The sequence below is a fragment of the Hipposideros armiger genome, unplaced genomic scaffold (genome assembly GCF_001890085.2).
Source record: "Hipposideros armiger isolate ML-2016 unplaced genomic scaffold, ASM189008v1 scaffold_457, whole genome shotgun sequence".
Taxonomy (NCBI): domain Eukaryota; kingdom Metazoa; phylum Chordata; class Mammalia; order Chiroptera; family Hipposideridae; genus Hipposideros; species Hipposideros armiger.
The window spans coordinates 915,509-938,681 of record NW_017731807.1 but is presented as its reverse complement, the minus strand read 5'-3'; the positions used below and the strand labels follow the sequence as shown (position 1 = coordinate 938,681).

Here is a 23,173-nt window from a genome sequence, read left to right as displayed (position 1 = left end):
CCATGAGTGCCTCAAATGGCAATTAGATCTGAGAAATGAAGCTGGCAGGTTTGCTGATGAGAATCTGTTTGGATGCAGGTCAGCCGGTTGATGTGCCACATTAACATCCTTATACAAAAATGTCCACAGAGGGAAGTCCTAGTTTATGTAAGGGCTTGGCTATTCCTTCTAATTTAAGCAGCAGCTCTATTCCTGCCCTCCTTAGAAAGCTGGTGTTTCTTAGTCATAAACAGCACAAACTTCATGCAAACCCCAAATTATATACCAGTTCATAGTCTTGAAGTATCCATCACATATACAAGTAGTACAGTTTGGAGGTCAATTACATTAGCTAGATAAACCAGTGAGTTGTATCAAGGCACCAAAAAATAAGGTAATTGTGCGGGACAATGAGGATCACAGCTCCCACGGAGACAAGGTGGGTGGAGCGTGACCTCGGGCTCAGAGAGCTGGGCCTCTGTGATAAGCAGGGCCTCTTTCTGAAGGAGATGGGAGCCCTGGCCAGTCAGGCTACTGAGACTCTGCAGGGGGCTCTCAGAGAACTGAGCAGGGCAAGGGGACAGCCCTGTGCCTGCCAGCCCTCTGGAGGAAGAGCTGCCTGAAGGCTGCTTTTCCACAGGCAGGAGTCAGGGTGAATTTCTCACCCCAGCTGGGTCAAGACTTAGATCATAGTCTCAGAATTGGAGAGAGGCACCATCTCCCTTATTTTATGGATGAGGAAACTGAGGCCCACATGGATGAGGTTGACTTGCCCAAAGTCTCAAGGTCTGTGAATAGCAGAAACTCAGGGTTCTGACTCCCTCCCCATCCAGGGCCTCTTCCCACCAGCAGTCCCTTCCAAAAGATGCCATATTTGGCAAGAGTACAACTTCAGATGCTTGAGGAGCGGGGCTGCATGAAAGGAGTTCGTGTGTGTGCTCTGCGCGGGCACCTGCCTCTTATATTAGTGTACAGGACGCAGGCCCTCCGAAGGCCTGGGTTCTAGCAAACAGAACCCAGGGCCCAAGTCCAGGATGTGACGGCAGCAGGCAGAATACTCTGGGCCTCTGACTAACAAAACACTGTAAGCATCAGCTCTACCATCTGGCCTCTGGTATTCTTTCTCCTGGGCCCAGCAAGGGCTCCTTGCTGTCCACTGGCTGGGTGTGCTGCAGACAGGCTGCGGGGCCCATGGGAGAAAGGAGAGGACCTTAGGGCTCATAAGCCAGATGAACAAAGGACAAAGGTGTCTGAGGTAAGGGAAATAGAGAAATACAGGGAGGGGCAGGGCCAGCTTTCCAGATCAGTCTCTTCTCCCTAATGCAATGATCCCTTGTCTGAAGGTCTAAAATAAACACTTTTCAGGTTTCTGAAGAAAAAACGGGAGTGTGGGGCTGCAGGGTGCTTGGATACTTAGGTAATGCCCCAGGAGCTCTCCAGGAAGCAGGCTCCTAGAGCCTCGTCACTGGAGACTCACTGATCAACTCCATAGATCTGGAACATTCTACTTCATTGACGAACATGTTCTTTTTAAGCACACATGGAATATTTATAAAAGCTGACAATATTCTAGTCCCTAGAGCTGTCCGACTCCCAATATTCTCTAACCACAACGCAATAAAACTATTGGGTTGTTGGAAAAATCATGACATATTTTTCTCTGTTTTTCGTTGCAAAAATGCGTCATGACTTCCGACAACCCAATAGAAATTAACCAAGAAAAAAATAAATGTCACACATTTGGAAATTTATATCACACTTTTAAATTATTCATGGGATAAAGAAGAAATCATCATAGAAATGAGAAAAATTTAGAATGTAAATGACAACAAATATGATATAGTGAAAACAGTAGACTGAGGGGAATTTAGAGTATACTATGAATGTATTAGACAAGAGGATAGCTTGAAAATTAATGACTGTCCAACTCAAGAAGTCAGAAAAAGAAAAAAAACATCCAAAGGAAATAGAGCTAAGAGCAAAAATGAATGGAACAGAAAACAAAGAAGGATCAAAACCAAAAGCTGGCTCTCAGGGTAATCTCAGGCTCTGCTCAGTGTTTACTCATCTGGTTGTCAGTTCCTTCTTCATTCCTGACAGTAGGGAGTTCCCTTTCTTACAGGCTCAAGTCCGCATTTATAGTTCTTTGGTAACATTTTTATCCAGCATTTCTTGGTGTTTGTATTGGGAGTTTTTTCATACTAACTGGTAACATTTCAACTTAAGTTGCTCTTTCTAGGTTTCAATAAATTTGATCATCCTTTACTTATATAGGAATTTATGTACACATTAAATATGTGCAATTCTTTATATATCAATTATACCTCAATAAAGCTTTTAAAAATAAACAGAAATATATGTATTCAAGTGTGCCTAACACTGATATAATCAATCCCATACTATATGTAATCCTTCATCAATCCTTCTCCATGAGAACTCACAAAAGAGATAAATGAAAGAATTATTGGATTACAAATGACTCACTTAGGAATTCAATGAAACACAGTTTTCCCCTTTTAAGTATCACACAAATAGTGCTTCACTCTTATGTCACTTAGGTCAGAGTTCAGAGTTAAATGATCCTGATGCTTACCAACACTAAATAAATATCATTCCGTTTTCTTAAACATGGAACAAGCCTGGAAAGTGGCTTAAAAATTACTAATCAGCTCCTCTGCCTTCAGCCAGGTTGATGAATATATATGAGCAGTCAAACTGTGACCACTTTGTCAAACTGAAGCAATAAGATGGTTCACTAACATTAAAAATCGGTAGTGAAATTACACTAGGCTACAAAAACATTTATATATATATATAAACTCATATATATATATATATTATATATATATAAACTCATATATATTTTATATATATATATATATATATATATATATATATATATATATATATATAATATATATGGGATCTTGGAGAAATTGCCAGGACAAATATTTGTTGAACAAATGGATGAATAAGTAAACAAACCTCCTGTAATTGAAGGATTTCTGCTTCCAGACTCTTTAATTTCTTTTCGCTCTCTTTGGATTGAGCAAAAATCTCATCCCGGGATGCACGAGCTTCTTCTAATTCACGCTGGTAATCCTTCATCTGGGCCTAAGGATAAATAGGAAGAAGGTTTTGGGGTAGTTCTCATTCATAGTTTTTAAACATATTTTTTCCAGATTATTAAAGTAATCTACAGTTATTATAAATATAAAAGTATATGGAACTGACAAAGATATCACAAGAAAACATTCAGACCAATACCCCATATATACAAAAATCCTCAAAAAATAGCACACTGAATCCATCAACATATAAAAAAAATATACACCATGTATAAGCATATGCCATTATATCTTACCATCCAAGTGGGATTTATTTGAGGAATGCAAGGTTGGTTTGACAACAAAGAAGGAATTAATATAACGATATGATCATCTCAAAAATCAGAAGAAGCATTTGACAAAATCCAATACCCTTTAATTATAAAAACACTCAATAAACCAAATAGAAGGGAACTTCCTCAACTCTGAGAACAGGCATCAATGAAAAATTGACAGCTATTATATACTTAATGTTCAAAGGCTGAATGCTTTTCCCCTAAGATTAGCAGTGACAGAGGGATGTCTGACATTGCCACTTCTGTTTAACACTGCAATGGAGATTCTAGTAAAAACAACTAGGCCAAGACAAAGAAATAAAAGACATCTAGCTTGGAAAGGAAGAAATAAAACTAACTCGATTTGCAGATGATATGATCTTGTATATAGAAAATCTTAAGGAATCCATTAAAAACCTATTAGAACTAATAAACGAATTCATCAAGGTTGCAAGATACAAGATCAATATACAAAAATCAATTGTATTTCTACATATTAAGTATAAACATTCCAAAAATTAAGACAGCATTTATACTTAAAATAGCATTAAAAAGAATAAAATAATACATTTAGCTAAAGCATAAGACTTGTACATAAAAAACTATAAAACATCACTGAAAAAAATTAAATAGCTAAATAAATGGAAAGATGGCCATGTTCATGGACTGCAAGACTTAATAGTTAAGATGACAATACTCTCCAAATTGATCTATAGAATCAACACAATATCAAAATCTAAACAGTCCCCCCTTTTCCCCCAGAAATTAGCAAGGTGATCCTAAAATTCATATGTAATTGCAAGGAACCTGGATAGCTAAACAATCTTGAAAAAGAATGACAAAGTTGGAGAAGTCACACTTCCTAATTTCAAAATTTACAAAGCTACGATAATCAAGACTGTGGTAGTTGCATAAGGACAGACATATAAATCAGCGGAATAGAATTAACTCAATGTGGGAAGGAACAGTCTTTTTAGCAGATGGCTCTGGGCCAACTGGATATCCATATCCAAAAGAAGGAAGTTAGGTTTATACATCAAACCATGTAACAAAAATTAACTCAAAATGGATTTAAAGAAAGAGCTGAAATATAATTATAACTCTTAGTAGAAAATATAGCAAAAAATCTTCATGACCTTGGATTAGGCAGTAGTTTCATATATAATTTAAAAAGCACAAGAAACAAGAAAAAATCAACTGGATTCCATCAAAATTAAAAATTTTTGTGCTGTAAACAATACCATCGAGTGAGTGAATAGGCAGTCCAGAGAATGGAAGAAAATATTTGGAAATCATATATCTTATAAGAAACATTCAGAATATATACAGATGTGTTACAACTTAATTATTAAAGACAACTCAAAAAGATGAATGGAAACTTGAAAGACGTTTTCAAAACAAGATAATGGCCAATAAGCTCACGAAAAGATGCTCAAAATCATTAGTCATTAGGGAAATGCAAATTGAAACCACAATGAGGTACCACTTCATACCCACTGGGATGACTATAAAAGCTGGACAATAGCAAGTGTTGGTGAAGATGTAGAGAAACTGGAGCCTCATACACAGCTGGTAGGAATGTAAAATGGTACAGTTGCTGAAAAGGTTAGGCAGTTGTCAAAATTAAATAGTTACCATATAACCTAGCAATTCCACTCCTAGGTATATACCCAAGAAAACTGAAAGCACATGTACACACAAATATGTGAATGCTCATAGCAGCATTATTCATACGTAGTAGCCAAAAAGCTGAAGTAATCCAAATGTCCATCAACTGATGAATGGATTAATAAAATGTGGTACAATATCCATATAATGGAATAAATATTATTTGGTAATAAAAAGGAATGAAATATTTATGCTATAATGTGGAGAAACCTTGAAAACATTATCCTAAGTATTGATTGTATGATTCCATTTATATCAAACAGGCCAATCTAGACAGACAGAAAGTAGATCAGTGGTTGATTAGTTCTGGATGTGGCAGAGATAGTGCAGTGACAGCTAATGGGGACAGGGTTTCTTTTAGAGGGAACCAAAATGTCCAAATTTAGATAGTGATGATGGTTGTACACCCCTCTGAATTTACTAAAAAAACAACAACACTGAAAACACTTTAAATAGGTAAATTGTATGGTATGTGAATTATATCTCAATAAAGCTATTATATAAAATCAATGTTTTTATATTTTTTGTGAGGAGCTTAATAATAACCTTTGTGATTAGCTAGTAAAAATAAAAACCTTTGTATTTAGCATTTTAGAAAAGTACAAGGAAGCAAATAAGTTACTTATAAACCTATTATCCTGAGATGACTTTTCCTTCTAAACCTTTTTTCTAAGTATGTATACCTACATGTCTATATGCAAAAATAAATTGCCCTACACTGTACCTTCCTTTACTCATTTAAGCCCTGTTGTCATTGCATACATATCCCCATCATTTAAATGGCTGGCAGTCCACTTACGTTTAGGTGGTTTCCATTTTTGCTATCAGAAATAACATTTCAGCTATGATCTTTGTATATAAATATTTCTTCTCACCTTTATATTTTGTTAGAATAAATTCTCAAGATGTGGAATTACCAAGGTCTAAAGGATGGAAGTTTTCTACAGCTTTTGTCATAACTGACAAACCTCCCCCCAGAGAAGCTGTGCCTATTATATGAGAAGGACACATTACATCCTGCCAATACTGCATTATAGAAATCACTTTCTGTCATTGTGATAGTGAAGACCGGCACGTCATTTGAGTAGCCAAAGAGATGATTACATAAGATTGAAAAGGTTACTAAAGCTCATGGCATAAAGGAGGAAGGCAACATCACCTTCCTCTGGTGGCTCAGTGGCCGTGTTTGTTTGTTTGTTTTTTTAGCTGAGCCATCCTGCTACCTGTTGACAGCTCAACGGCTGCTCAGCTCGGGCTGGACTCGAACTGCTGTTGCTCAGAGCTCAAGCTCTTGAGCGAGCTCTTAACCAACTGAGCCACTCGGCCGGCTCAGTGGCCGTGTTAATTCAGCATCACCAGCAGCTGTTCAGAGCCCGACAAGCATGTTCCTATGGGCGGTGCCCCACCTGTCCAAGACTCGCTAAGTGGGGCCAAGCACATCCTGTAGACACTGGAGGTACACAATGTGCCATCTTTATGGCCTGCTGCCCCAACCCACAGCCAGAGGTGACAGCTCCACTGTGCTCCCTGGCAGGATGGCAGGCTGGGTGCTGCACAGAGCTTTCCTCCCCAGTGTCACAGGTCCTGTCGTGTTTGAGCTCAGCAGGGCCAGGTGACACCATCAAAGACTGAAGGTTGGCTGCACATACCTGAAGTTTGCGAAGCTGCTTGATTACTTCATCCCTCGCTTTGTTTGCAGCCTCGATTTGAGCTTCAAGGTCCTTCAGGTCTATTTCCATTTTCTTCTTTGCAGCAACAGCAAGTGCCCGCTGTTTCCGCTCATCCTCCAGCTCTGCCTCGAGCTCCCGCACCTAACAGATGATATGGGGTTATGCCTGGTCAGGCACAGTATCCTCTCACACAGAACAGGCAGCCTGTCATCATACAAGGGCTCTGGTTACTCTGCACAGGTGCTCTCTGCTACCCAGCAGTTACTATTAACAACAGCACAGTAGCTGAATTTTGTTTGGATAGATCTTTAAAAACAACACCCAGTTCACATCATTTCCCACTATTCCAAGGGTACCTAAGAAGGCAGCGTCCCTGATCTCAAGCTCAAATTCTAGTGATGCAACAAAATTGAAGACATGGGACAATTTCTTGGGGCAGTTCCCTCCAGGGACACTCCAGCAGCCTGTGGAGAGACCCACGTGGCGAGGTGCCGAGGTCTCGGGCCAGCACCTCGTGGGGAGCCAGCTGAACGAGGATCCCCCAGCCCCAGCAGGCCTTTGGGCCATGCATCCCCCCAGCGGAGTCAGTTCAGGATTCCTGACCCACAGAAGCTGTGAGTTAATAAGTGTTTTAAGCCATTAAGTTTGAGCTAATTTGTTAGCTAGCAATAAATGACTAATACAATAAATATTAAACATATCCCAGATTTAAGACTTGACACCATGAACTCCAAGGGTGTGTCAAAATATCCACTAATAAATTTTAAAGTAAACCTTTAGAAGTTCAACATACATTCAGAAAAGAATACAAATCCTAAGTGCCCAGCAACTTTTTAAAATAAAAAAAATGTAAATATCTGGTTTTTTCTCCTTTGAAGAGTGGTTTAACAAGGACATGTGATCTGAACTTCAGAAATACCGAATCACCCTGTCAGGTGCGTTTTGATTCTTTCCTTCACCCTTACTTTTAAGACTCACAGAACTTGAATCTAACTACATATTCCCTTGAGATCCCACTGAGGGCTTTGCAATGATATTATCTGAGAAACAGGAAATCAAAATCAATGACATTAAATTATAAAACAATAAAATTATCAAGTAACCAAATACATCAATTGTACTCCAGCTAATGTGTTCTAACGTGAATGAACAGGATATTGACCCCAAACGGGGCTCTGAGAATGAACAAGCTCTTGCTCTGAAGGCCACACCTTCCGACCTACCTGTTTAATCAGCAGCCGCTTCTTTTCTTCATTCTGCTCATCTCTGGTTTGCAGGTCTCTCTCGAACTGGGCCTTCATGGCCTGCATGTTGACCTCCAGGCGAAGCTTGGCATCTTCTGTTGCCTGGAGTTCATCTTCCAGCTCTTCCAGCTGGGTCCTCATTTCTTCCACCTGCTGCTCTAGGGCCCGCTTGGATTTTTCAAGTTCATGAACCTACACCACGGGAAGCATCAAGAGAGAGTTGCCCCTTGGCAGAGGATAGCAGTCTTCCTGTGTTATAGGCCCCACACGGCACGTCGGCTGCTCTGGGCACCCCTGGGCCAACTTCCTGACACAGCACTCACATCCTTCCCTTTTCCTCGATAGCTGCTGCTACTCATCATTTCAGAGTATTTTATTTAAATGACAGTACTGACTTCTTTGTTTACATGTGCTCTGTAACCAATAAATTAGTCTCTGATCACTTTGACCCTGAGAGGGCTTTAAAGAACAATGAAAAGAGCACAGTGTCAGAGGAACTTGTCTGCTGACTATTTCCTTGCTGTCTGTGTAACAGGTACCGCATACAGTACATCCCTTCTTGCCGTGGAAAAGATCATTTGTACTGAAAATGCACATGTGGAAACATTCATATATTAAGGTGTGTTAGGCCTGCAAAGCAGGGTACAGTTAAAAAGTCTGACCTTTCTCTGGACAAAGATCCCCACCACAAACATTGACCTAGTTCTCTGTGCCAAGGGCTGCGCTGAGTGCTTCCGCCTCACCCCTTTGATCCCCGCGACAACCCTTCAGACAGGCACGTGTAGGTGCTATTATGTATTCCTTTGGGGTTCATGGCCATGTCAGTTCTCACAGAGGCAGGTAGGAGAAAGACTTATGACATGAGGAGGGCCCGTGTCTCTTAGCAGTGTCTGGCACTTCATAGACACAGAAGAAATGTTTGTGGAATAAATGTGTGACTCAATTTTTCTAGAGAAAACTAAAATGGAACAAGAAAACGGAATCAACTGTGGTGTTCTCTCTCTTTACATTTTACTATGGAATCACAGCCATTTCTACTCTAGGTGGCTTCTTGTCCACGGGGCTGGTCCCCTGGCACGAGGTTGTAGGAGAGACGCAGTAGGAAGAAGGTAGGCCATCTTCCCTCCCATATGACGTGGCCAGACAGCCCATAGCCCATGAAAACGAGACTTTATAGAGGACAATACTTTTCAAAGCACATTTGCAGTAGCTTCATGGAACTGGGCAAGTATAATGTCCATTTGACAGACGAGGAAACTTAGGCTTAGAGAGGTTAAGTGGGTTCTCCTGGTTAGAATGGAAGCTGGTGGAAAAGCCAATCCCTGAACTTGTTTTTGACTCCTAGGCCTGGGCTCACTTCTCTGTCCTCGACACATCATATACTAAGGGAGGGATGTAGGGTAAATAAAAACTATTGCAGCTCTTGTAGACGATGTACGCAGTGGAAGGATTAATAGTATCACAGAATTTCCAAACTGTGAATAAGTTCCTAAAGCATTTGAAGTCTTCAGAGAAAACAATGGGGTCTCATTGGGAAGTCCCAGGTCAGAGAGAGCTGCAGTTCTCAGCTCTCTCCAGGTGCCCACTCTGTAGAGAGAAATCCTGCTACCCTCGATCTGAGGGGACCTGTGCCTACCTGTGACCCAGGAACAGTGAAATCCTTTGTTTAAAGGTCCCCTGGCAGAATGCAGGTTAGGGCAGGGAGGGCCTGGGAAAGCGACAAGAATAAACAAAGCTTCTCCACCTGTAGGTGCTGCTATAAGAGCTCCTCACCGAGAACAGACTGCAGAAAACCTGAGTTTATCCCAGCAGGCTTGAATCCCTGGACTACTTCGCTCTGGGGTAGGCATTCCCAGGTCCTTCAGGCACTCCTAAGGACCTGCCCGCTCCCCTTCTGAAGGGACCGGCCCCCAGGGACACTCACGTTCTTCCCCACGTCATCCTTGGAGCTCATCAGGTCTTCCATGTCTGCCCGCAGCTGCTTGTTCTGCCTCTCAAACTCCTCCTTGGCCTCCAAGGCCTCCTCGAGGGCCCGGGCCAGGGACAAGGCTTTGGTTTCTTTCTCTCTGGCCTCTGCTTCGGCTCGGTCCCGCTCTTCTGCATAGCGAGCAGAGATGTTCTTTTCTTCTGCTAACAGCTACACGGGAATGGCAATGGGAAAGATTACAAACGATTTTAGAAGCAACACGAACTCTTCTCATTCATCACGTGTGTGACTCAGTGCTAAGCGCTACCCCAGGAGTATGGGTGTTGTTTCCTTCCTTTTGCTTTTCTGCTTTCCCGTTTTGTTACAAATGTGTATTGCTTTGAAATATGACAACATTATTTTAAACTACAATAAAAGCGAGAGCTTAGCCTGAGGAAACAATGTGTGGCACTGGTCCTGGAGTCTGGGAGGCAACCCACCTGATCAAACTTTTTCTGCTTCTTCTCCAAGTTGGAGACAATCTGGCGCTGATGGTCCAGGTCCACCATCAGGTCGTCGAGCTCCTGCTGAAGGCGGTTCTTGGTCTTCTCCAGCTTGTCATAAGCCAGAGCCTTTTCCTCTAGGCGCTGGCTCAACGCCTCCACGTCTTTAAGGAGCTTCTTTTTGGCTTCTTCCAAACTTTCAATTGTTCCCAAGTCATCATCTACTTTCTTCTTGGTATCAGTCAACTAGGATTTATGTAAAGAGAAAAAAGACCAGTGTTAAAGAACTCAACTGGTTTTCGCATTTGAGGCAAAAAGAAAAACGTGTTTTCAATATTTTGTGAGAAGAAATAATGTAAATCAATACTATATGATTTTGAGCAAATTAATCTTAGAGACTGTAAATTTCTTAGCAAAAAACCTATAAAATGATTGGATTAAAATCTTACATAGTTGACACAGTCCTACGTCTTTATTTTAAATGCTTCCCACATTAAGACTAGCATAGGATCAGCATTAAGCAGGTCAAAGAAAAAAAAAAACACTTAAAAAATAAAATTACCAAGTAACCAAATAAATTATGGGTTTTATTTAGTACAACCTAATTAACTGTCCCAAATGGAACTGAAGCAGTCCAGCAGAGCAGGGACATTCACTGCTGAATACACACATCTAGGCCAGCACAGCTCAGAGGACACACGCACCTGTGACTGCAGGGCCAGCACTTGTTTCTCCAGGTTCTTCCGGGCCTCCTCCTCCTCCTCCTGCTGCTCCTGGAGGCTGTTCTTCTCCTCTTCTAGTTGTCGAATCCGGCTGCTCAGGTTAAGCTTTTGGCGTGTCTCCTCCTGAAGAAGCTCCTGTTGATTTTTATAAAAGGTCAATACTTGAGTTACATTCATCACCAAAACAAAACACATCAAAAAAAAAGTCATAAACAACAGAGTGCTTCAGTGTATGAGAAATGCCCAGTGATATTAATAAACAGACATGATTTTAAAACACACGTGATAATGTTATAAAAGTTCTTAACACGATATCACTTTAAACTCATTCAGGAGGACTGCAGCACCGTCCACTCAGGGTCCAGCCTAGGGACTTGTGAGTGGTCCCAGCCACCTTCCTCATCTCCTCTCTTCTAGAATCCCTTCCACTCATGCCCCTGCCCCTCCCTGCCTTAGTCCGGGCATTTGCATTTCTCAGGATTAGCTCCAGTACTGGGCAACCCCTCAAATGTTTGTCCTTCATACTTTCTGCCAGAGTAATTTTTCTAAAATGTAAATGCAAACCTATCTTACCCATTATGTTTAGACTTAAAATTTTCAAAGGCACATACAGAGCTTTCTGCGATCTGGCCCTTGTCTCCTTTAAGCTCACTAACCAGGATATGCCTTGTCACTGCATAAGCCCTAGTTACAATGAACTTGTCCCCAACTGCCTACCTGTTCCACTTTCTGTTTGTCTGAAATTTTTTGCCCTGTATCCTTAGCACCTAGCCCAGGACCTAGCAAACATGCATCCATATAGTTTGCAAGTTTAATAAAAATAAGATGTAGAACTCCAAGACAATTGCTACATTATTATCATGTTATCAGAGTCATTAACCTGACTTCCATTTGACTTAAAAACATCCCTAACAAGTGACACAAGTCTTAAAAAGGTAGGATAAGCAAGCTTCAACCCACCTTTTTACAAAATGGACTGTTTCTCCTAGGTCAGCGTCATGAAATTTCAACCACAACAAAACAATCTTATTTAAAATGACCAGCAATACACATGTGTGTGACAGGCTCGCCACGTGGTGAACCACACCCCAGGGAGCACCCATGGTGCCAGCAGGAGCCGCCTCCCAGGCCTCCAGTGCCTGCGAGACTCAGGGACCAAGGGCCACTGAGCCTCAGAGATTTCCTGAGTATCAAGGCCAGTTCTAATGCAAGATGGCTCCAAATACACGTACAGCATAAAATCCGAAAGAGGAGATAATAAGGCAATTCTTGGGAGAGTATGTTTCACCAACTTATCAAGTACAGAAACAGTAGTTCTTATTAAAGGCACTCCCCCTAGAATACCTGTGTATCCTGTAGTTGAGACTCAAGACTAGATGCGTCCTTAGCAAATTTAATACCCTTCTTTTCTGCTTCTTCCAGAAGAGTTGAGACATTATCCAGTTCGTTCTGCAAGGAGGAGTAAAAGATTAAATGCACTTAAACAGTAAGCAGATGAACAGGGTCCAGAATCACCATTCTTAACAAAAAACAGCAGTACTTGGGGGGGAGGGGTGAATGTAAAATTGCCAAATTCGATTAAGGAAGACTTTCACCACCAAGAGTTTGTCACCTCCAAACAATGCCCAAGGAAGCAGGCCCTGTACCAGTCACCATAGATGACATAATAGTCTCTACCCACTGAAAAGACAGGTTGTTCAAAATGGTAGAGCCTACGCATGAAGGGGGGTTCTCCTGACTGGTTTACTACCTTGTTTTTTAATCATGAAGAGATAAAAATTATACCAAATCCTCTGAAACAGTGGCTGCTAGCCCATGTGAAGAGGATCTGAGAATAGCAGGTGTGCGATTTTGATCCTTTTTCATACTAAGATGCAGTAACAATATGCTTTGGGGGAGGGGGGGAAGGCAAGTGTAATTCATATTCTTATAGAATGTGAAAACTTTATTATAGAGATTCAAAGTTTAAGTTCTACTATTCACAGTCCAAATTTTTTCTAAGCTTTAAAAAAATTTGATATCAGCTCAAGGGCTATAGTAAGATTGTGATAACTTTGCAGTGACAGATGGTTAGACCTTGTGGTGATGATGACATAAGGTATATAAATGTAGACTCACTTTGCTGTACACCTTAAACTAATATATTGTATGCCAACTATACTTTAATAAAAAATTAAAACAAAAAATCTGGTATATATTTATCATGAATATTTAGCTATTTCTTATGGTCAGATTTTATGGATAATGAGGTAAAAATATATATATTTTTTCCCTCCTCAGTTAATGATAGCTCTAATATATTCCCCCTCCCCCCCAAAGTATAATATAAGATGTTTTACAGTTTTTTTGTGAGGACAGTGGGTATAAGAAGTAGAGGGACTCAGAAGGGACCACAGGGCCCCTTTGTTCAGGTTTGTCCTCTGGTCAGATTAATAAAGGGAAGGCATATAGAGTACAAATCTAAACATGTTACTCCAGCTAATGGCATTTCTAATTTTACTCATTTTAGCAACATCCTTCAGTGATCTTACCCTTGATCAGTCCTGGCAACAGTGTGGTGGAGGGCTCTGGGACCTCCTGCCTTCAACTCTAGCTCTGCAGACTGCCAGAGAAGTCACCAAGGGATACAAGCTACTTAGCTTCTTTGAGTTTCACATTCCTCATCTGCCAGAGGCACCCAGAGGGTTAATTGGAAAGCATACCCAAGGAGCCTAATGTATGCTGGAGCAGGCAGCATAGGGCCCGTGAATGTTACCTGCCTCGCCTCCCGACAGTACATAGTTAATAACACTGATAGGAAAATCTTTCTGGATTTGTGAGCACCATTTCAGTCCATATATATGCAGAAAACAGTTAACAGAGGAGGCCTGAGAACGCTCTCCTTAGAAAGCCTTGCTTGTAATGTTGGCCCTTGGCTGGCATCTGGGAACTGAGATTTCGGGAGGGCGCCTACCATTCCCTAAATGGCAAGATGGCTCATTGTGCCTGAATTATGCATAGGATTCGTGCTGAGCCCTGAGAATTCTAGTGAATGACTGAACCATGAGGGGTCCTGGGTTTCTGACAACACAGTTCTGTAATATTTTTCAGTGCAGCAATGTACATCCTCTCTCACTAACAAATACTCATTTACTATATTGTTTTTAAGTCCATTCTTAGACATACAATTTTTTCCAATTATGTTCTTTTTTATACACTTCTGCAATGAACAGTCTTAAAGTTGAATCGGTGTTCATATCCTTAATTATTTCCCTAGGATAAATTACTAGACATGAATTTATTGGGTCCAAGGCTATTCATATTTTTAAGGTTTGTGACACTAACTAAAACTGCCAAACCATCCTTTAGAAAAGGTTGAATGAATTTATACTTCAACTATAGTGTATAAAAAAAATCAGTTTTTGCAAATCTTCACCAAAACTAGATACAATTCTTTTCACCCACTGTTCCTATTCTCTTAACTGACTAGACTAATGGGAGAAGTTGAAGTTGTGCTTAAAATCATTCAAAGAACTAGACCCACAAGTCAATGTGCAATTTATTAGGTTTAACCCTCCGTCAGGCGCAACTGATCTCACAGATTCATTGCACACAAATTTTCAAATATCTAACATTTAAGTATCGTGACTCTACGCTTCTGTATCTTCCCCCTCTACCGTAACCTATTGCCAGTCGTGTTTGTGATTTAGTACAGGAAAGATGTATTTCATAGCGGCATCTTTGTGTGCAATGCATCTGTGAGATCAGTTGCGCCCAACAGAGGATTAAGGCCAATTCATGCTGCCTTGTTCCTAAAATATTATTTAACACCCATAGTAATATATACACCAGGGAACTATGATTGATGGCAATCGTCAGGTATTAAATAGCATATTAGCTGCGTGTCTTTTATGGTCACAGAGGGATAAAATGCGTAAACGACGGATACGTTACTGCAGGATACGTCCAGAGCAAAGGTTTTCTGGGCTCACCTGTAATTTATTTGCTTTCTCGGCCAGTTCCACCCTGAGTCTGTCTCCTTCTGAGACCTTGGCGTGGAGCTCCTGGACCTGGGCATCAAGTTTCTTCCTCTTGTGCTCAGACTCGGCCTTGACCTGCTGCAGCACCTTCACCTCACACGCCAGCTCCTTGTTGTCTGTCTCTAGGCCCTGCTTGTTCTTCTCCAGGTTTGCTTTGAACTAGGAAAGAGAAAAATAATTCACTCGTATTTTTATAGCACTCTATAAGAAGCATGCTTTTTGTTTCTGTAGGATTGTGCCTGACACAGTGAGTCTGCAACCAACATTTGTTGAATGAATGAATGAATAAAAACATCTGTTGTGCTGAGTGTGAAGATTTCTATAGAAGGGGGCACAACTGTATACACTGCTTAGGGTGCTAGATTCAGATATTTAGGGGCTCACTGCACTCAGTGTAGGCTGGGGGTAAAAAGCTGAACACATCTGTCCTAAGAGTAATCATTCATTCATGTCATCCTTTGTATGAAACAAGTTTTGTTAATTTTTTTTTTTTAAGTAAGAAGCTGAAAATCTTGTTGCTGGGATAACACAGGGACCACATTTGAGTAACAATAAGGTAGTTAGTACGTAACATGAGTAAGCACTGCACGTTGGTGCAAGGTGGTGACAGTCGGCTGGGTCTCTGCGGGGACCACCTTAGGGCTGACCCGGGACTTGCGATGGGCTTTCAAAGCAGTGTCGCTGGGGGTTACATGGGCCTCTGGGGCCACACTACCTGGCTTCGATCTGCCTTCCCACTTACTAGCTATGTGACACTGGCTTAGTTTCTCAATGCTGTTCATCCTCATCCTTTGAGTGAAAATGATAGAGACTAACCCATAGGACTGTAACAGGCTAATGAGGGCGATGCCCGCAGAGTGCTTAGTACAGTGACTGACACATACCAGTGCGAATGTTCAGCAAATGTTAATATGGCTGTATAAACGAAAAGGTGACACGTGGACAGGCAGAGAAGAGAAAGATGGGGAAGTCAGAGAAAGAACAAAGAGCCTGAAGGAAAGGATAACTGGGAAATACTGACAAAGACGAGTCTGCCTAGGAGGATAGTTTGCGTTAGAGGGTAAATGAAATTACGTTTTATCAGAATGGAAAGCCTATATAGGAGATACAAAAGAAGGCACAATGAAATGAGTGGCAACCATGTGTATGGTGGCGTGAAATCAGAGGCAGGGACTGAAAGAAGGGAGAAAGGAGTATAAAGAATGCTTGAAATCCTGGCAGGACTTGGGGACTTGCTGGCAGCAGATGAGTGAGAGAATGACTTCAAACTATTCAAGGTTTTTGAGCTAAGTCCTCAGGAGAAAAACGACACTAGTGAAAGAAGACATTGGGAGGAATATGTGATTTGAGCTGGTAGCTGGATCTGTCCAGTTCTTTACAACGACCAAGGGCAAATGGCTCTTCCAGCTAAGCAGTGTGTTTTCAGACAGCAGCCACCTGTGGTCTACTGGTCCTCCATCAGTCCACCAGTGTGGTACAAAGGTTGGGAATTAATCTGTACTGACTGGATGGAAGTATCATGGTTGACTTTCTCCAAGACGTGGCAGGGTCACGCTTACCCTTTTAGCCTGTTCCAGCTGCTCTGAGAGCTCTTCCAGAGCTGTTGCGTGTCTCTGTCTCATGTCCTGGATTTGAGCTTCATGGTTCTTAGTTTCTTCCTCAAGAGCCTTCTTCAGCTCTGCCACTTCTTGTTCACGTTTTGTACTAGAGAAACATATTTTTAAAGAAAGCTCAGAATTAGTTGACTGATTAAATTAAAAAAATATATGTATTTTAAGTGCTGCTTTAAAAAAACATTACATTAATTCCTCTGACAATTATTTGACGTGCTATTTTCCAATAGGCTGGTGCCTCCATTACTGTGGTATCGGGAATCCTTCCAGAACCAGCATAACTCTCATTCCACATCTGACTTACAATCAAGACAATGTAACATCCCTAAGTGTCTTCAAACTGTTCTGGGCAGTCTTGTTGCATTGTAGGTCAGAAATTGGTTAACAGATGCCAAACTGCCTGTTACAACACCAGCAGACATTTCAATAAAGCTGGAAAAGGATAAACCCCAGAGGCTTTCAAAAGCTAAGGAGGTTAAAGGCTGAGTCAGTCAGAAGGCTGCACCCTGACAAAAGCAGGAGCCTGTCTTATAAATCACTCAAGGGGAATAGGAACAGTAAATTAACATCCTCCCAAAACTCAATCCGGAAACGGCTTAAAGTTGTGAGGAGGGATAGGAAAATTAGAAGGCAGGCTACAGGGTCGCATGCCAGGTTCAGAAAGGGTCTCTAGAGTTTGATATGAGAACACAGCAGGTACAAGACCACAGAGTTTAAGTGTCTGGAGATAAACTGAGGTTTTATCTAACTTGCATTTATCTAACTTGTATATGGAGGTCACATTAGTATCAAATGTCTTTACATGGCTTTCTAATATTTTTATAATTTGCTATAACATATTTAGGATAACTTGAGAAGCCAGTTCTTTCACTAACTACAAGAGACTTCACACCCCATGACAAGTCACTCTTTAAATCTGTCGATTAAGCACCATCTTTAAGCATATAGCTTGACAAAGACTCAAACCAGTAAGGTAAATATCACTCCTGCTAAGAGCTGTCTGAACATCAACAGCTTAAATAGCTGTAACTTTACAACGATCCTGAAGCATAACTCTGGCAAACTTGCTCTATACTTTAAAGCCATTTAACTCGATACTTTAAACCAGTGACCAGTTGAACAGTGACTTATATGCTGACTCCTGTGTGGACACATTTACCTATCTTTACTGGTAGAGTGATGAGATCTAGAGGGCTGAGATCAGCTGCGCCAGGAGAAAAGGGGCCCTGGCGGCTGCTGGCGGTGCAGTGCATGTAGCCAGGCAGAAGCAATCACTAGAGATTCTTTGTGGTCCAGTCTAGCTCAGCAACAAGCTCACCAGAGGTGAAAGACATGCATTGGTTTGGCCCAGCCCTCTGCAGCCTTCATCAGCAGTCCTAAAGACAGCTAAGATGCCAGCTGAAGACTGAGTCCACTGGAGGACTGTTACTTTTATACGAATCACATTATACATACCTTGGGGAAGAACTAGTGGAGAGGTGGGGGAATGGCCTAAATCCCTAGAAGACTGTGGTACACATTGCATACTAACAATTAGGGCTGCAAACAGCCACAATTCTTCACACAACAGAATCAATGCGAGCTGTATTTGAGCATATTCATGGTTTTAATAAACATGTACAGATGAATTGTACTGTCTTAAAAAAATTTTTTTTTTCAAGAGTTGAATGGAAGAAATGATCAGAACTTTTTTTTCCTACTGTGGACAAAAGACCAGCTGAGAATAAATATTTCAACAAAATCTAGTTTAGTGGTTTCTGGGTTTTAAAAAAGCAGGTATTTTAAAGAGAAGGCCAGGACTTCAAATTGCTAAAAGCAGAGCCACTCTGCTCAAGTCGGGTAGGAAGCCTCTAACGCTGCCTGGCTCAGATGGGCTCCAACTGAGACGGCGGCCCTCTTTGGGGCACAACCTCTGAGTTGCTGTTGTTCTCACACATCCATAGGTAAGTCCTTGACTTACGCTCGCCAGCTCCATTTCTTTACCACTGCACACTCCTGGCACCTACAATCTGACCTCAGTCTTACCGCTCAGGGCAGCGTCTCTGCAGACTTGGTGACCTCATTCTCTCCAGGTCCAGGCACCTGGGTGAGCACACCCTTGTCCTCCAGGGAAGAGCACCTCTGGCTTTCACCACAACGCGTTTCCCTCCTAGTTGCTCCAGGTCACTTCCTGCCTCTCACCACACCTGACTTCATAAATCATCCCGTCCGGCCTTCTTGTTTTAACCTTAGCCACCTTCTTAGAGTGACAGGCTACTATTCCCATCACTCACACGCTGGAACAGCTGGCAGGTGTGTGTGTGCGCACACTCACGGGTGTGCACACATGCACAGCCAGCCAAATCTACTAGCCAAGGCAACCTGGGGTGGGCCGCACGCACCTGGCAGCTTGAGTCTTGAGGAGGGAGCAGATTGTCAGGAAGAGGGCACGCTGGGAGACTAATGAGGATTCTATCTGTGTGCCGGCAGGAGCCACAAGTTGGCCCCCACTGCCTGCTCTGCTCTGCTCACCTGTTCATTGCTGTAGCGCTCCTGAGACTTCCCGCAGGCTGACATGGTAAGGTCATATGAAACTACTCCGACTGAGTTTGCCTGTGCTTGTCGCCTTCTTCTTGCCTACACTTGGCTGTTGGCTCATCTGTTACAGCATATGCTTCTGCCTAGTGCACACCTTCATCTACGTACCTGTACTCGCCTTGCTTTTCATCGCTGTGAATGTGCACCTCTCTTCTCATGTTTGCCTACCATTGTTCATACCAACTGGTGCTGCCGGCAGATGCCTGCCCACCATGTATCTCTTCCTCTTCTGTGTCTGTCCCATCGATTCCCCCTGGTCCTCTCTGTCTCTTATTTGGTCTATGATTAAATCTCCTTCCAGCCCTTTGTGTGTGTGTGTGTCTGTCCCCTTAGATATCCATCACTGACTGGCTTTTCCGATCATGTCTCACTCTGTGCACCTCAGTCGATTGGTCCATCTACCTACCTGTGTAGGCTGGTTTGTTTGTAACCACTGCTATTTTGTTCCTGTTCCTCTGCCATTATTTCCAGGAGGGAGAGAGGAAACTCCAAACAACAGCGTGAAGAGGGCAAGCACACCCCAAGCATTTTGGCCAGACCTTGCGGGAGAGCTCAGCAGACACGCTACGCCACGCTGCCTTCCCCACTCACCGCAGTTCTTGCTGTGCCGCAGTGGTGTCCAGAGTATCCTCCAGCTCTGTCTTCAGAGCTTCCAGTTCCTCACTCAAGTCCCGTTTCTGCTTTTCTGCCTTGTTCCGTGAAGCCTTCTCAGATTCAAAGTCTTCTTGAAGTTCAGCAATTTGGGCTTGCAGCTCTCGCACAACTTTAAGAGCGTTGTTTTTATGCAGCGTTTCGTCGTCGCCCCTGTTAAAACACCCAGGCACGAGAAGCACTCAGAGCTGATGCAGAATGGACTGCTTCCCAGGTGAGCCAACCCCAAGCACCTCTCCACAAGGGCGCCGATTACACTGTCCCGTGCCTGTGTCTGTGGCATGAGGCTGCAGCAGCTGCACAGGGCCTGCCGGGGAGGCATGGAGGTTTGCAGGCAATGAACTGAAGGCCCGAAAGCTGGCATGGCAGAGCTAGAATCAGAATTGAGCCCAGCCCCCTTTCCCATGGGCTAAATATCTCCATTAAAAGGTAGGGCCCCCTCACTTTAATGATTAGAATATAAAAAAATTCCCTCAAGTAAAATGTTGTTATAATTAGAATACTGCTCAAGGTGGCAGGCTGGGGTGTCAAACTGGTACCAGCCTACAGCAATCAGCAAATTCAAAGAAGTTCTTAGAACACATTGTGGAAGAAAGAGACACACCACCTGTACACCTTCTACCCTACACTTTATCTTTCCCATAGTGCATCTTTTTGCTAACGTGTGTGATTTAATGTTGGTAGATTTTCTGACTGGGAATAGTTGGGATGTTTGTGGTGAGGGAGGGGAAAGCTGACGGACATGAGAGCGAGTGGTGGAGAACTTTAATTCTAGATTCTAGTTTTCACCTCTGTAAGTGAAAAGCAGAAAATCTGGCCAAAGTAAAACTAACAGTGACAGATGACAGAGAAAAATTTGTTATAAGATTTTGATTGCAATAAATTATAAATTAAACTGTAAGTTTTATGACCATGTAGTCAAATAGTTATTCTTTATAAAGAGATAAAAATATTAGATATAAATATATTTACTATATATGATTTCCCTTCTAAAACTGAATGGGTTAGAGCTGAATAGCAAATCATTCTATAAGTGTGTGTGTGGGATAGATTTTCTGAAAAGTGATTTCCTCTAAACTTCTAAAACATACTGAAATTAATCTGTAATGTGCAGAAACCAAAACACTGGATATGGTAAAATCACTTGTTCTGGTGTGAATTTCCAAGGATTTCATATGATTAATGATTTTTTAAGTGTAACTCCTGGGAACAGTTTATGAGATTTTCTTGCTACCCTGACACAAATGATGTACTCCTGGGCTTTTTGGGTTCTGATGTCATACCCAACAACCAGGACGTGTCACTGTCCCAGGGGTTTTGTCTGATCCTACATGAGACATTCTGTTGAAAACAGCCCCCACAGTGACATGTCCAATGCAAAGGCCTTGGCGGAGGCGCGGACCTGGCCAGTGCGCCCTGCAGCTCCTCCTCCTTCTTGGCGAGCTGGATTTTGAGCTCGTCGATCTGTGCTTGGAGCTCAGCGATCTGATCCTGCAGGTCAGTTGTTTCACCGTCCAGTTTTCTTTTGGCCTTTTCCAGTTCCTGACGTGTTTTCTCTTCCTTTTTCAAGCGTTCTTTAAGGCAAGACACAAGCTCTTTAACTCACTGAATGACACACCACATGAACAAATTCCAAATATCAACTGATTAAAGTTGAAAATAAGCCATTTTGTTCAAAAGCATGTCACTGCCTTGATACCACTGTACCACTAGCTCAGTCATTTGAAACCCATTATGATCAAACTGAAGGCGAAGATAAATTAGTGGGAGAAGGAAATTTTAAGGAAGAAACTGGGTGGATTCTAAGGATGTCCTTTCATGGGAAGTAAGCCCACACGGTTGGAGCCAATGTGATCTGGAATCTTCTCATGTCACGACCATCACTGTGGCCCAGGTTTGGAGAGGAGTTCAGCAGAGGCCAGGGCAGGTGTGTAACTGCCTGTAACCCCACCCTCTTTTCACTGGGAAACCCTGGTTTGAACCTAGACTGCAGTTCCCAAGCACTGGGGGAGAGAGGACAGAGAGGGTTATGCATCTTTCCTGCCCTCCCGTCTAAAATTCTGCAGTGATTCCTTCATTAACTCCAGTGATGTGTTCCATTCAAATGCTTTCCTCACTACAATGTAACCTATATGCCTTTGTGTTCTCCAGCAGGAACCAATATGCTGAGAAGATGAGACAGTATCACAGGCTGATTAAACAGGTGAGAAAAGAACAAGCACATCTGCTTTATGTGTACTTCCTTAGCAGAAGAATCCCATATACTGGTAAAAATGGTTTAGGAACATAATTTCATACTGGCATCCCTTCTTTTGTCTATATACTAAAAACAATACGAAGGACAACAAAACCCTAAGTATTTTTTAAAAATGTTATAAAAGCAATGCATTAAGAAAGAGTGGTCATGCCCCTGCAGATACTTGTACAGACCTTTATGACCCTAGGGTGTTAAAAACCATGTTCTTCCCTTGTGTCACATCTCTATTGTCATACCAGCCTCTAGCTGCTAGTCAAAGGGGAGGTTTTCTATTCTCTTTTCAATGTCTACCCTGTTTTTCTCTTTCTTTTGAAGAAAGCAATGATTCATTTTGCACAAGTTCCTAGGATTTCCTAACATTACTTTTGCCATCAGAGTGAGTCACTATTATCCTCAGCAGTTTCTCCAGTCCCTGCCTGTTTTTTGGGTCAGGAAGCAGTCCCTTTGTGATGTAAAGCCTAGATGCACTTTTTAGATTAAACCCACACAAAATCCAATGGCCTGTTCGGCTCAAACTTAATTTAGATGCCAAATATGTGTACCAAAAGGCAATGTATTTTACCACAGGACCTAACTAAAAAAAGTAAAAGTTTAAAGGATCATAAATATGTGGTGACTAGACCTATTTTAATAACTGAACACAAGCTGAAGGCTCTTACTATTAGTAACGACCATGAAAATTTTCTATTATTGTGTGTTCCGATTAAAGTAAAATCTAAACACTCACATATCCTAGTCCTAATTTCTTCTAGTCCCCAACACTGACCTTCTAAATCTGTGATCATGACTTCTTGCTTATTCCTGATTTTGGCCAAGTTTTTTGCCTTTTCTTCCTCTTCAGCCAGCTGAGAGGAACACTCAGCAATGCGATCTTCCATGAGTTTCTTTTCCTGAATAGAAAAAAGTGCTTCAGAAAAGGCATTCAAAATAACAACTAAGGTTTGGTATAATTCAGAAAACAAGTAATATTGGCACTGCCTCC

General features: G+C 42.0%; 1 protein-coding gene across 1 annotated transcript in view; it reads right to left on the bottom strand.

Moving 5' to 3' along the window:
- MYH10 (myosin heavy chain 10) overlaps positions 1-23,173 on the bottom strand; it is a 157,689-nt gene that overhangs the window by 7,041 nt on the left and 127,475 nt on the right. The window contains exons 25-36 of the mRNA XM_019665906.1: positions 22,958-23,081; positions 21,337-21,508; positions 19,875-20,087; positions 16,653-16,797; positions 15,046-15,252; positions 12,419-12,523; positions 11,057-11,209; positions 10,350-10,598; positions 9,868-10,080; positions 7,923-8,135; positions 6,679-6,840; positions 2,965-3,093 (exon numbers count right to left, since the gene is read on the bottom strand). Coding sequence (XP_019521451.1) covers positions 2,965-3,093; positions 6,679-6,840; positions 7,923-8,135; positions 9,868-10,080; positions 10,350-10,598; positions 11,057-11,209; positions 12,419-12,523; positions 15,046-15,252; positions 16,653-16,797; positions 19,875-20,087; positions 21,337-21,508; positions 22,958-23,081 — 2,085 coding nt within the window. The remainder of the gene's footprint in view (positions 1-2,964; positions 3,094-6,678; positions 6,841-7,922; positions 8,136-9,867; positions 10,081-10,349; positions 10,599-11,056; positions 11,210-12,418; positions 12,524-15,045; positions 15,253-16,652; positions 16,798-19,874; positions 20,088-21,336; positions 21,509-22,957; positions 23,082-23,173) is intronic.